We start from the raw sequence: 14,441 nt of genomic DNA on the forward strand, positions 1-14,441 counted from the left end.
TTATCCCTTCCCTTAATAAAAGTTTGAATCACCCGGCATTTCCAAGAATAAATAAAACACAGTGTAAATAAAAATAAAAATAAACATATATGGTATCGCGGCGTGCGGAAATGTCCGAATTATAAATAATATACCGCTTTTTAAACCGCACGTTCAATGGTGTACACGCAAAAAAATTTCAAAGTCCAAAATAGCGCATTTTTGATCACTTTTTATACCACAAAAAAGTGAATAAAAAGTGATCATAAAGTCTGATCAGAATAAAAATGGTACCGCTAAAAATTTCAGATCATGGCGCAAAAAATTAGCCCTCATAGCGCCCTGAACACAGAAAAATAAAGTTATAGGGGGTCAGAATATGACAATTTTAAACATATACATTTTCCTACATGTATTCATGATTTTTTTCTGAAGTAATACAAAATCAAACCTATATAAATAGGGGATCATTTTAACTGTATAGACCTACAGAATAAAGATAAGGTATCATTTTTGCCGAGAAATGTACTGCGTAAAAACGGAATAAATTTGTGTTTTTTCATCAATTTTGTCGCACATTGATTTTTTTTCCCGTTTCACCGTAGATTTTTGGGTAAAATGACTTATGTCATTACAAAGGAGAATTAGTGACGCAAAAAATAAGCCATCATATAGAATTTTAGGTGAAAATTTTAAAGAGTTATGATTTTTTTAAGTTAAGGAGGAAAATTGAAAAGGAAAAAACTGAAAAAGCCCGGGTCCTTAAGGGGTTAAACAATTGGGGCATAGACCACATCGGAAGAATCCTTTTGTACTAAGCCAAATTTCAGAAGATTTTTGAGTTTTATTTGTTGGGGGTTTGACGGAGGGTGCCACAGCTAGTCCTAGGTTTGGGGCTTTGGTGTAAACTATTGCAGGACCACATCTTTGTCTGCTTTAATTTTACTCCAATGTTTGGATATAATATTCTCTATCTTTTTATAATCTGAATTATACGGCAAAATTAGTTTCAGATTGTGTTCTGTAGATAGTGACATATTTTACTATATCTTTTTTATATTTTTTTTAACATTTTTGTAGAAAAACTAAATATCGGTGTTTATTATATATTGCAAGTGTATGTCTAAGTAAATCTATTTCTTCTCCTCGGCCCTGTGCAACGAGGCTAAGTTACATCAATTAGCTTAACAAGTACCCCTAGAGGGTCTACGGGCACTTAAATATTGAACAACAACCTTGGGGATATGTGTCCCCTCAGGGAAACCCTGAATAGAGACCCTCTGTGGTCTAAAACTTAGCTTTTAATAAAATCCAAAATAATAATTTTTGTGCTCAAAATTACCACTAGGTGGCAGTGTGTGCTTTAAAGGGTACCTCTCATCAAAAAAACTTTTGATATATTATAGATTAATGTATGTAGAATAACTTTACAATTGCATGTTATGAAAAAATATGCTTCTTTCTATTTAATTTTCCACTTTGAAGAAATGACCACTAGGGGTCTCCCTACCAGTCCTGGCAGCAAGCATTTCAGACTCATGCTGGATTCCTAAACACTACGAGCTGCCAGTCTGCTTTGTTCACAAAGGAGAACACTCAGAGCTGCCAGCCTGCTTTGTTCACAGCCTGTTTGGCTGTGAACAAAGCAGGCTGGCAGCTCTGAGTGTTTAGGACTCCAGCATGAGTCAGAAATGCTTGCTGATAGGACTGATCGGGAAAAATACAATAGAAAGAAGCATATTTTTCATTAACATGCTATTGGAAAGTTATTCAACATTCATTAATCTAAAATATATCAAAAGTTTATTTGATGAGAGGTACCCTTTAAAATTACAGTCCCTATTTGTAATAGTTTTCATCGCATTCTATGCGGGGATGAAACCGATCACGGAGCTCTGTTTGCAGCACTCTGCTCTGACACCGTCTACAGACATAGTGTCACAGCGCACCGTGATCCATCCATATTATAAGTACAGGGACTGAGCTAAAACTGGCCAGAGGAGGAAGTTTTAGCTCAGTCCCCGTACTTATACTCATACTGATACTCTTGAAAAAGCTAGGTCCAACTAGCGAAACGTTGAGCCAGAGGAGGAAGTTTTAGCTCAGTCGCCGTACTTATAATATGGATGAATCATGGTGCGCTGTGACACTATGTCTATAGATGGTGTCAGAGCAGAGTGCTGCAAACAGAGCTCCGTGATCAGTTTCATCCCCGCATAGAATGCAATGAAAACTATTACAAATAGGGACTGTAATTTTAAAGCACACACTGCCACCTAGTGGTAATTTTGAGCGCAAAAATTATTATTTTGGAATCTATTAAAAGCTAAATTTAATCTCCAGGGATGACAAGTCTTCTTGGATTTATGGACATGACTGCCGACAGGGACGTGCACACATAGGAGTGAAAGGAGGCTGGAGCCCCTGCCTTTTTCCTCACCTGCCCCTCTAGTGCCCTCACAAAAGGAGCTGCAGACTCAGGGTGACAGGGGCAGTAAAATTATCTTTTGTTGGGGAGTTGTATGTGATTTGATGCAGGGTGTTATGCCCTCCCTGCAGGAAGGGGGCGCCACTTACCCTGTCATAATCTGCCATTTCTCTTCTCCTCTCAACACGGAGGAGACAAGGGCAGAGGAGGCAGAGGGAAGCCCCGCCCACAGTCTGTCCGTCCAAGAATCTCCAGCCTGTGCAGAGAGACATGGGACCCTTACTGTAAGTGATTGTATATTTATGTGAGTGATTGTATGTCAGTTTGTATGTCTGTATGATGTGTCTATATGGGTGTTTGTGTGTATATGTGTCTGTCTGTATGATGTGGCTATGTGTGTGTGTGCCCCTCTATACATGTGCCACAGCAGAGGGGGATGGGGCCTTACTGTTAGCATGTAAGCAATTCTGTGTATATATGTGAGCAAATGTATGTCAGTTTGTGTGTCTGTGTGTGAGCAAGTGAATCTATGTATGTATATATATGTGAGCAAGTGAATCTATGTATCTATGTATATGTGTGAGCAAGGGAATCTATGTATGTGTATATATGTGAGCAAGGGAATCTATGTATGTGTATATATGTGAGCAAGTGAATCTATGTATATGTGTGAGCAAGGGAATCTATGTATGTGTATATATGTGAGCAAGGGAATCTATGTATGTATATATATGTGAGCAAGTGAATCTATGTATCTATGTATATGTGTGAGCAAGGGAATCTATGTATGTGTATATATGTGAGCAAGGGAATCTATGTATGCGTATATATGTGAGCAAGTGAATCTATGTATCTATGTATATGTGTGAGCAAGGGAATCTATGTATGTGTATATATGTGAGCAAATGAATCTATGTGTGTGTGTATATATGTGAGCAAGGGAATCTATGTATGTGTGTATATATGTGAGCAAGGGAATCTATGTATGTGTGTATATGCGAGCAAGGGAATCTATGTATGTGTATATATGTGAGCAAGGGAATCTATGTATATGTGTATATATGTGAGCAAGGAAATCTATGTATGTGTATATATGTGAGCAAGGGAATCTATGTATGTGTATATATGTGAGCAAATGAATCTATGTATGTGTATATATGTGAGCAAGGGAATCTATGTATATGCGTATATGTGTGAGCAAGGGAATCTATGTATATGCGTATATGTGTAAGCAAGGGAATCTATGTATGCGTATATGTGTGAGCAAGGGAATCTATGTATGTGTATATATGTGAGCAAGGGAATCTATGTATGTGTATATATGTGAGCAAAGGAATCTATGTATGTGTATATATGTGTGAGCAAGAGAATCTATTTATGTGTATATATGTGAGCAAATGAATCTATTTATGTGTATATATGTGAGCAAGGGAATCTATGTATGTGTATATATGTGAGCAAGGGAATCTATGTATGTGTATATATGTGAGCAAGGGAATCTATGTATGTGTATATATGTGAGCAAGGGAATCTATGTATGTGTATATATGTGAGCAAGGGAATCTATGTATGTGTATATATGTGAGCAAGGGAATCTATGTATGTGTATATATGTGAGCAAGGGAATCTATGTATGTGTATATATGTGAGCAAGGGAATCTATTTATGTGTATATATGTGAGCAAGGGAATCTATGTATGTGTATATATGTGAGCAAGGGAATCTATGTATGTGTGTATTTGTGTGAGCAAGGGAATCTATGTATGTGTATATATGTGAGCAAGGGAATCTATGTATGTGTATATATGTGAGCAAGGGAATCTATGTATGTGTATATGTGAGCTAGGGAATCTATGTATATGTATATATGTGAGCAAGGGAATCTATGTATGTGTATATATGTGAGCAAGGGAATCTATGTATGTGTATATATGTGAGCAAGGGAATCTATGTATGTGTATATATGTGAGCAAGGGAATCTATGTATGTGTATATATGTGAGCAAGTGAATCTATGTATGTGTATATATGTGAGCAAGTGAATCTATGTATGTGTATATATGTGAGCAAGTGAATCTATGTATGTGTATATATGTGAGCAAGGGAATCTATGTATGTGTATATATGTGAGCAAGGGAATCTATGTATGTGTATATATGTGTGAGTAAGGGAATCTATGTATGTGTATATATGTGAGCAAGGGAATCTATGTGTGTGTATATGTGAGCAAGGGAATCTATGTATGTGTATATATGTGAGCAAGGGAATCTATGTATGTGTATATATGTGAGCAAGGGAATCTATGTATGTGTATATATGTGAGCAAGGGAATCTATGTATATGTGTATATATGTGAGCAAGGGAATCTATGTATGTGTATATATGTGAGCAAGGGAATCTATGTATGTGTATATATGTGAGCAAGGGAATCTATGTATATGTGTATATATGTGAGCAAGGGAATCTATGTATGTGTATATATGTGAGCAAGGGAATCTATGTATGTGTATATATGTGAGCAAGGGAATCTATGTATATATGTATATGTGAGCAAGGGAATCTATGTGTATGTGTATATGTGAGCAAGGGAATCTATGTGTGTGTATATATGTGAGCAAGGGAATCTATGTATGTGTGTATATGTGTGAGCAAGGGAATCTATGTATGTGTATGTATGTGAGCAAGGGAATCTATGTATGTGTATATATGTGAGCAAGGGAATCTAGGTATGTGTATATATGTGAGCAAGGGAATCTATGTATGGGTGTATATGTGTGAGCAAGGGAATCTATGTATGTGTATATATGTGAGCAAGGGAATCTATGTATGTGTATATATGTGAGCAAGGGAATCTATGTATATGTGTATATATGTGAGCAAGGGAATCTATGTATGTGCATATATGTGAGCAAGGGAATCTATGTATGTGTGTATATGTGTGAGCAAGGGAATCTATGTATGTGTATTTATGTGAGCAAGGGAATCTATGCATGTGTATATATGTGAGCTAGGGAATCTATGTATATGTATATATGTGAGCAAGGGAATCTATGTATGTGTGTATATGTGAGCAAGGGAATCTATATGTGTATATATGTGAGCAAGGGAATCTATGTGTGTGTATATATGTGAGCAAGGGAATCTATGTATGTGTATATATGTGAGCAAGGGAATCTATGTATGTGTATATATGTGAGCAAGGGAATCTATGTATGTGTGTATATATGTGTGAGCAAGGGAATCTATGTATGTGTATATATGTGAGCTAGGGAATCTATGTATATGTATATATGTGAGCAAGGGAATCTATGTATGTGTGTATATGTGAGCAAGGGAATCTATGTGTGTATATATGTGAGCAAGGGAATCTATGTGTGTGTATATATGTGAGCAAGGGAATCTATGTATGTGTATATATGTGAGCAAGGGAATCTATGTATGTGTATATATGTGAGCAAGGGAATCTATGTGTGTATATATGTGAGCAAGGGAATCTATGTATGTGTATATATGTGAGCAAGTGAATCTGTGTATGTGTAGATATGTGAGCAAGTGAATCTATGTATGTGTATATATGTGAGCAAGGGAATCTATGTATGTGTATATATGTGAGCAAATGAATCTATGTATGTGTATGTATGTGAGCAAGTTAATCTATGTATGTGTATATATATGAGCAAGTGAATCTATGTATGTGTATATATGTAAGCAAGGGAATCTATGTGTGTGTATATATGTGAGCAAGTGAATCTATGTATCTATGTATATGTGTGAGCAAGGGAATCTATGTATGTGTATATATGTGTGAGCAAGGGAATCTATGTATGTGTATATATGTGAGCAAATGAATCTATTTATGTGTATATATGTGAGCAAGGGAATCTATGTATGTGTGTATATATGTGAGCAAGGGAATCTATGTATGTGTATATAAGTGAGCAAGGGAATCTATGTATCTATCTATATGTGTGAGCAAGGGAATCTATGTATGTGTGCAAATGTGAGCAAGTGAATCTATGTATCTATGCATATGTGTGAGCAAGGGAATCTATGTATGTGTATATATGTGAGTAAGGGAATCTATGTATGTGTATATATGTGAGCAAGGGAATCTATGTATGTGTATATATGTGAGCTAGAGAAACTATGTATGTGTATATATGTGAGCAAGGGAATCTATTATGGACATTTATCAACGGGTTTAGTCAGGTTTTCTTTACTATAATTGTCGCAAAATTGTCGCAACTGCGACTACACGCTTTTTCGTGCGACATTTTGACTGGAAAGCGAGAAAAGCAAGTTTTCCTAAAATTTACTATGTAGTAATAATTTTAAAATGGACTACGGATAGTCAGGTATTTATTAACTGCGACAGTCGCAACTGCGCAAAAAAAAGTCGCAACAGCGTTAAAAATTGACTAAATTTACTCCAGCTCAAACATGGAGCAGAAAAAGCTACTACCAAAGTAAAAAAGGAAAAATTGCTTACGTGAAAGAAAATTATCAACAGGCTGAAAGCAGTTGATAAATACGTCGCACATAAGCAAAAAAAAAGTAAGGAAAAAATTACTAAAAAAAGGAATACATAAGCAAACATTGATAAATGTCCCTCTATGTGTGTATATATGTGAGCAAGGGAATCTATGTGTGTGTATATATGTGAGCAAGGGAATCTATGTGTGTGTATATATGTGAGCAAGGGAACCTATGTGTGTGTATATATGTGAGCAAGGGAATCTATGTATGTGTATATATGTGAGCAAGTTAATCTGTATATGTGTATATATGTGAGCAAGTGAATCTATGTATGTGTATATATGTGAGCAAGGGAATCTATGTATGTGTATATATGTGAGCAAATGAATCTATGTATGTGTATATATGTGAGCAAGTGAATCTATGTATGTGTATATATGTGAGCAAGTGAATCTATGTATGTGTATATATATGTGAGCAAGTGAATCTATGTATGTGTATATATGTGAGCAAGGGAATCTATGTGTGTGTATATATGTGAGCAAGGGAATCTATGTGTGTGTATATATGTGTGAGCAAGGGAATCTATGTGTGTGTATATATGTGAGCAAGGGAATCTATGTATCTATGCATATGTGTGAGCAAGGGAATCTATGTATGTGTATATATGTGAGCAAGGGAATCTATGTATGTGTGTATATATGTGAGCAAGTGAATCTATGTATCTATGTATATGTGTGAGCAAGGGAATCTATGTATGTGTATATATGTGAGCAAATGAATCTATTTATGTATATATATGTGAGCAAGGGAATCTATGTATTTGTGTATATTTGTGAGCAAGGGAATCTATGTATATGTGTATATATGTGAGCAAGGGAATCTATGCATGTGTGCAAATGTGAGCAAGGGAATCTATGCATGTGTATATATGTGAGCAAGGGAATCTATGTATGTGTGTATATAAGTGAGCAAGGGAATCTATTTATGTGTGTATATGTGTGAGCAAGGGAATCTATGTATCTATGCATATGTGTGAGCAAGGGAATCTATGTATGTGTCTATATGTGAGCAAGGGAATCTATGTATATGTGTATATATGTGAGCAAGGGAATCTTTGTATGTGTATATATGTGAGCAAGGGAATCTATGTATGTGTGTATATGTGAGCAAGGGAATCTATGTATGTGTGTATATATGTGTGAGCAAGGGAATCTATGTATGTGTATATATGTGAGCTAGGGAATCTATGTATATGTATATATGTGAGCAAGGGAATCTATGTATGTGTGTATATGTGAGCAAGGGAATCTATGTGTGTATATATGTGAGCAAGGGAATCTATGTGTGTGTATATATGTGAGCAAGGGAATCTATGTATGTGTATATATGTGAGCAAGGGAATCTATGTATGTGTATATATGTGAGCAAGGGAATCTATGTGTGTATATATGTGAGCAAGGGAATCTATGTATGTGTATATATGTGAGCAAGTGAATCTGTGTATGTGTAGATATGTGAGCAAGTGAATCTATGTATGTGTATATATGTGAGCAAGGGAATCTATGTATGTGTATATATGTGAGCAAATGAATCTATGTATGTGTATGTATGTGAGCAAGTTAATCTATGTATGTGTATATATATGAGCAAGTGAATCTATGTATGTGTATATATGTAAGCAAGGGAATCTATGTGTGTGTATATATGTGAGCAAGTGAATCTATGTATCTATGTATATGTGTGAGCAAGGGAATCTATGTATGTGTATATATGTGTGAGCAAGGGAATCTATGTATGTGTATATATGTGAGCAAATGAATCTATTTATGTGTATATATGTGAGCAAGGGAATCTATGTATGTGTGTATATATGTGAGCAAGGGAATCTATGTATGTGTATATAAGTGAGCAAGGGAATCTATGTATCTATCTATATGTGTGAGCAAGGGAATCTATGTATGTGTGCAAATGTGAGCAAGTGAATCTATGTATCTATGCATATGTGTGAGCAAGGGAATCTATGTATGTGTATATATGTGAGCAAGGGAATCTATGTATGTGTATATATGTGAGCAAGGGAATCTATGTATGTGTATATATGTGAGCTAGAGAAACTATGTATGTGTATATATGTGAGCAAGGGAATCTATTATGGACATTTATCAACGGGTTTAGTCAGGTTTTCTTTACTATAATTGTCGCAAAATTGTCGCAACTGCGACTACACGCTTTTTCGTGCGACATTTTGACTGGAAAGCGAGAAAAGCAAGTTTTCCTAAAATTTACTATGTAGTAATAATTTTAAAATGGACTACGGATAGTCAGGTATTTATTAACTGCGACAGTCGCAACTGCGCAAAAAAAAGTCGCAACAGCGTTAAAAATTTACTAAATTTACTCCAGCTCAAACATGGAGCAGAAAAAGCTACTACCAAAGTAAAAAAGGAAAAATTGCTTACGTGAAAGAAAATTATCAACAGGCTGAAAGCAGTTGATAAATACGTCGCACATAAGCAAAAAAAAAGTAAGGAAAAAATTACTAAAAAAAGGAATACATAAGCAAACATTGATAAATGTCCCTCTATGTGTGTATATATGTGAGCAAGGGAATCTATGTGTGTGTATATATGTGAGCAAGGGAATCTATGTGTGTGTATATATGTGAGCAAGGGAACCTATGTGTGTGTATATATGTGAGCAAGGGAATCTATGTATGTGTATATATGTGAGCAAGTTAATCTGTATATGTGTATATATGTGAGCTAGTGAATCTATGTATGTGTATATATGTGAGCAAGGGAATCTATGTATGTGTATATATGTGAGCAAATGAATCTATGTATGTGTATATATGTGAGCAAGTGAATCTATGTATGTGTATATATGTGAGCAAGTGAATCTATGTATGTGTATATATATGTGAGCAAGTGAATCTATGTATGTGTATATATGTGAGCAAGGGAATCTATGTGTGTGTATATATGTGAGCAAGGGAATCTATGTGTGTGTATATATGTGTGAGCAAGGGAATCTATGTGTGTGTATATATGTGAGCAAGGGAATCTATGTATCTATGCATATGTGTGAGCAAGGGAATCTATGTATGTGTATATATGTGAGCAAGGGAATCTATGTATGTGTGTATATATGTGAGCAAGTGAATCTATGTATCTATGTATATGTGTGAGCAAGGGAATCTATGTATGTGTATATATGTGAGCAAATGAATCTATTTATGTATATATATGTGAGCAAGGGAATCTATGTATTTGTGTATATTTGTGAGCAAGGGAATCTATGTATATGTGTATATATGTGAGCAAGGGAATCTATGCATGTGTGCAAATGTGAGCAAGGGAATCTATGCATGTGTATATATGTGAGCAAGGGAATCTATGTATGTGTGTATATAAGTGAGCAAGGGAATCTATTTATGTGTGTATATGTGTGAGCAAGGGAATCTATGTATCTATGCATATGTGTGAGCAAGGGAATCTATGTATGTGTCTATATGTGAGCAAGGGAATCTATGTATATGTGTATATATGTGAGCAAGGGAATCTTTGTATGTGTATATATGTGAGCAAGGGAATCTATGTATGTGTGTATATGTGTGAGCAAGGGAATCTATGTATGTGTATATATGTGAGCAAGGGAATCTATGTATATGTGTATATATGTGAGCAAGGGAATCTATGTATCTATGTATATGTGTGAGCAAGGGAATCTATGTATGTGTATATATGTGAGCAAATGAATCTATTTATGTATATATATGTGAGCAAGGGAATCTATGTATGTGTGTATATATGTGAGCAAGGGAATCTATGTATATGTGTATATATGTGAGCAAGGGAATCTATGCATGTGTGCAAATGTGAGCAAGGGAATCTATGCATGTGTATATATGTGAGCAAGGGAATCTATGTATGTGTGTATATATGTGAGCAAGGGAATCTATTTATGTGTGTATATGTTTGAGCAAGGGAATCTATGTATTTATGCATATGTGTGAGCAAGGGAATCTATGTATGTGTATATATGTGAGCAAGGGAATCTATGTATATGTGTATATATGTGAGCAAGGGAATCTTTGTATGTGTATATATGTGAGCAAGGGAATCTATGTATGTGTGTATATGTGTGAGCAAGGGAATCTATGTATGTGTATATATGTGAGCAAGGGAATCTATGTATATGTGTATATATGTGAGCAAGGGAATCTATGTATATGTGTATATATGTGAGCAAGGGAATCTATGTATGTGTATATATGTGAGCAAGGGAATCTATGTATGTGTATATATGTGAGCAAGGGAATCTATGTATATGTGTATATATGTGAGCAAGGGAATCTATGTATATGTGTACATATGTGAGCAAGGGAATCTATGTATATGTGTATATATGTGAGCAAGGGAATCTATGTATATGTGTATATATGTGAGCAAGGGAATCTATGTATGTGTATATATGTTAGCAAGGGAATCTATGTATGTGTGTATATGTGAGCAAGGGAATCTATGTATGTGTATATGTGAGCAAGGGAATCTATGTATGTGTATATATGTGAGCAAGGGAATCTATGTATGTGTATATATGTGAGCAAGGGAATCTATGTATGTGTATATATGGGAGCAAGGGAATCTATGTATGTGTATATATGTGAGCAAGGGAATCTATGTATGTGTATATATGTGAGCAAGGGAATCTATGTATGTGTATATATGTGAGCAAGGGAATCTATGTATGTGTATATATGTGAGCAAGGGAATCTATGTATGTGTATATATGTGAGCAAGGGAATCTATGTATGTGTATATATGTGAGCAAGGGAATCTATGTATGTGTATATATGTGAGCAAGGGAATCTATGTATGTGTGTATTTGTGTGAGCAAGGGAATCTATGTATGTGTATATATGTGAGCAAGGGAATTTATGTATACGTATATATGTGAGCTAGGGAATCTATGTATATGTATATATGTGAGCAAGGGAATCTATGTATGTGTATATATGTGAGCAAGGGAATCTATGTATGTGTATATATGTGAGCAAGGGAATCTATGTATGTGTATATATGTGAGCAAGTGAATCTATGTATGTGTATATATGTGAGCAAGTGAATCTATGTATGTGTATATATGTGAGCAAGTGAATCTATGTATGTGTATATATGTGAGCAAGGGAATCTATGTATGTGTATATATGTGAGCAAGGGAATCTATGTATATGTGTATATATGTGAGCAAGGGAATCTATGTATGTGTATATATGTGAGCAAGGGAATCTATGTATGTGTATATATGTGTGAGTAAGGGAATCTATGTATGTGTATATATGTGAGCAAGGGAATCTATGTGTGTGTATATGTGAGCAAGGGAATCTATGTATGTGTATATATGTGAGCAAGGGAATCTATGTATATGTGTATATATGTGAGCAAGGGAATCTATGTATGTGTATATATGTGAGCAAGGGAATCTATGTATGTGTATATATGTGAGCAAGGGAATCTATGTATGTGTATATATGTGAGCAATGGAATCTATGTATATGTGTATATATGTGAGCAAGGGAATCTATGTATGTGTATATATGTGAGCAAGGGAATCTATGTATGTGTATATATGTGAGCAAGGGAATCTATGTATATGTGTGTATATGTGAGCAAGGGAATCTATGTATATATGTATATGTGAGCAAGGGAATCTATGTGTATGTGTATATGTGAGCAAGGGAATCTATGTGTGTGTATATATGTGAGCAAGGGAATCTATGTATGTGTATATATGTGAGCAAGGGAATCTATGTATGTGTATGTATGTGAGCAAGGGAATCTATGTATGTGTATATATGTGAGCAAGGGAATCTATGTATGTGTGTATATGTGTGAGCAAGGGAATCTATGTATGTGTATATATGTGAGCAAGGGAATCTATGTGTGTGTATATATGTGTGAGCAAGGGAATCTATGTATGTGTATTTATGTGAGCAAGGGAATCTATGTATATGTATATATGTGAGCAAGGGAATCTATGTATGTGTGTATATGTGAGCAAGGGAATCTATGTGTGTATATATGTGAGCAAGGGAATCTATGTGTGTGTATATATGTGAGCAAGGGAATCTATGTATGTGTATATATGTGAGCAAGGGAATCTATGTATGTGTATATATGTGAGCAAGGGAATCTATGTGTGTATATATGTGAGCAAGGGAATCTATGTATGTGTATATATGTGAGCAAGTGAATCTGTGTATGTGTAGATATGTGAGCAAGTGAATCTATGTATGTGTATATATGTGAGCAAGGGAATCTATGTATGTGTATATATGTGAGCAAATGAATCTATGTATGTGTATGTATGTGAGCAAGTGAATCTATGTATGTGTATATATGTGAGCAAATGAATCTATGTATGTGTATATATGTGAGCAAGTGAATCTATGTATGTGTATATATGTGAGCAAGTGAATCTATGTATGTGTATATATGTGAGCAAATGAATCTATGTATGTGTATGTATGTGAGCAAGTGAATCTAAGTATGTGTATATATGTGAGCAAATGAATCTATGTATGTGTATATATGTGAGCAAGTGAATCTATGTATGTGTATATATGTGAGCAAATGAATCTATGTATGTGTATGTATGTGAGCAAGTGAATCTATGTATGTGTATATATGTGAGCAAATGAATCTATGTATGTGTATATATGTGAGCAAGTGAATATATGTATGTGTATATATATGTGAGCAAGTGAATCTATGTATGTGTATATATGTGAGCAAGTGAATCTATGTATGTGTATATATGTGAGCAAGGGAATCTATGTGTGTGTATATATGTGTGAGCAAGGGAATCTATGTGTGTGTATATATGTGAGCAAGGGAATCTATGTATCTATGCATATGTGTGAGCAAGGGAATCTATGTATGTGTATATATGTGAGCAAGGGAATCTATGTATGTGTGTATATATGTGAGCAAGTGAATCTATGTATCTATGTATATGTGTGAGCAAGGGAATCTATGTATGTGTATATATGTGAGCAAATGAATCTATTTATGTATATATATGTGAGCAAGGGAATCTATGTATGTATATATTTGTGAGCAAGGGAATCTATGTATATGTGTATATATGTGAGCAAGGGAATCTATGCATGTGTGCAAATGTGAGCAAGGGAATCTATGCATGTGTATATATGTGAGCAAGGGAATCTATGTATGTGTGTATATAAGTGAGCAAGGGAATCTATTTATGTGTGTATATGTGTGAGCAAGGGAATCTATGTATATATGCATATGTGTGAGCAAGGGAATCTATGTATGTGTCTATATGTGAGCAAGGGAATCTATGTATATGTGTATATATGTGAGCAAGGGAATCTTTGTATGTGTATATATGTGAGCAAGGGAATCTATGTATGTGTGTATATGTGTGAGCAAGGGAATCTATGTATGTGTATATATGTGAGCAAGGGAATCTATGTATATGTGTATATATGTGAGCAAGGGAATCTATGTATCTATGTATATGTGTGAGCA

The 14,441-nt window shown here is 35.1% G+C and overlaps 1 protein-coding gene across 1 annotated transcript in view; it reads left to right on the forward strand.

The window, feature by feature from the left end:
• Window positions 1-14,441, forward strand: part of LOC130367251 (vitelline membrane outer layer protein 1 homolog) — a 94,943-nt gene that overhangs the window by 10,088 nt on the left and 70,414 nt on the right. Inside the window, exon 2 of the mRNA XM_056569656.1 lies at window positions 2,539-2,691. Coding sequence (XP_056425631.1) covers window positions 2,539-2,691 — 153 coding nt within the window. The remainder of the gene's footprint in view (window positions 1-2,538; window positions 2,692-14,441) is intronic.

This window comes from Hyla sarda, chromosome 4 (assembly GCF_029499605.1).
Source record: "Hyla sarda isolate aHylSar1 chromosome 4, aHylSar1.hap1, whole genome shotgun sequence".
Lineage (NCBI taxonomy): Eukaryota > Metazoa > Chordata > Amphibia > Anura > Hylidae > Hyla > Hyla sarda.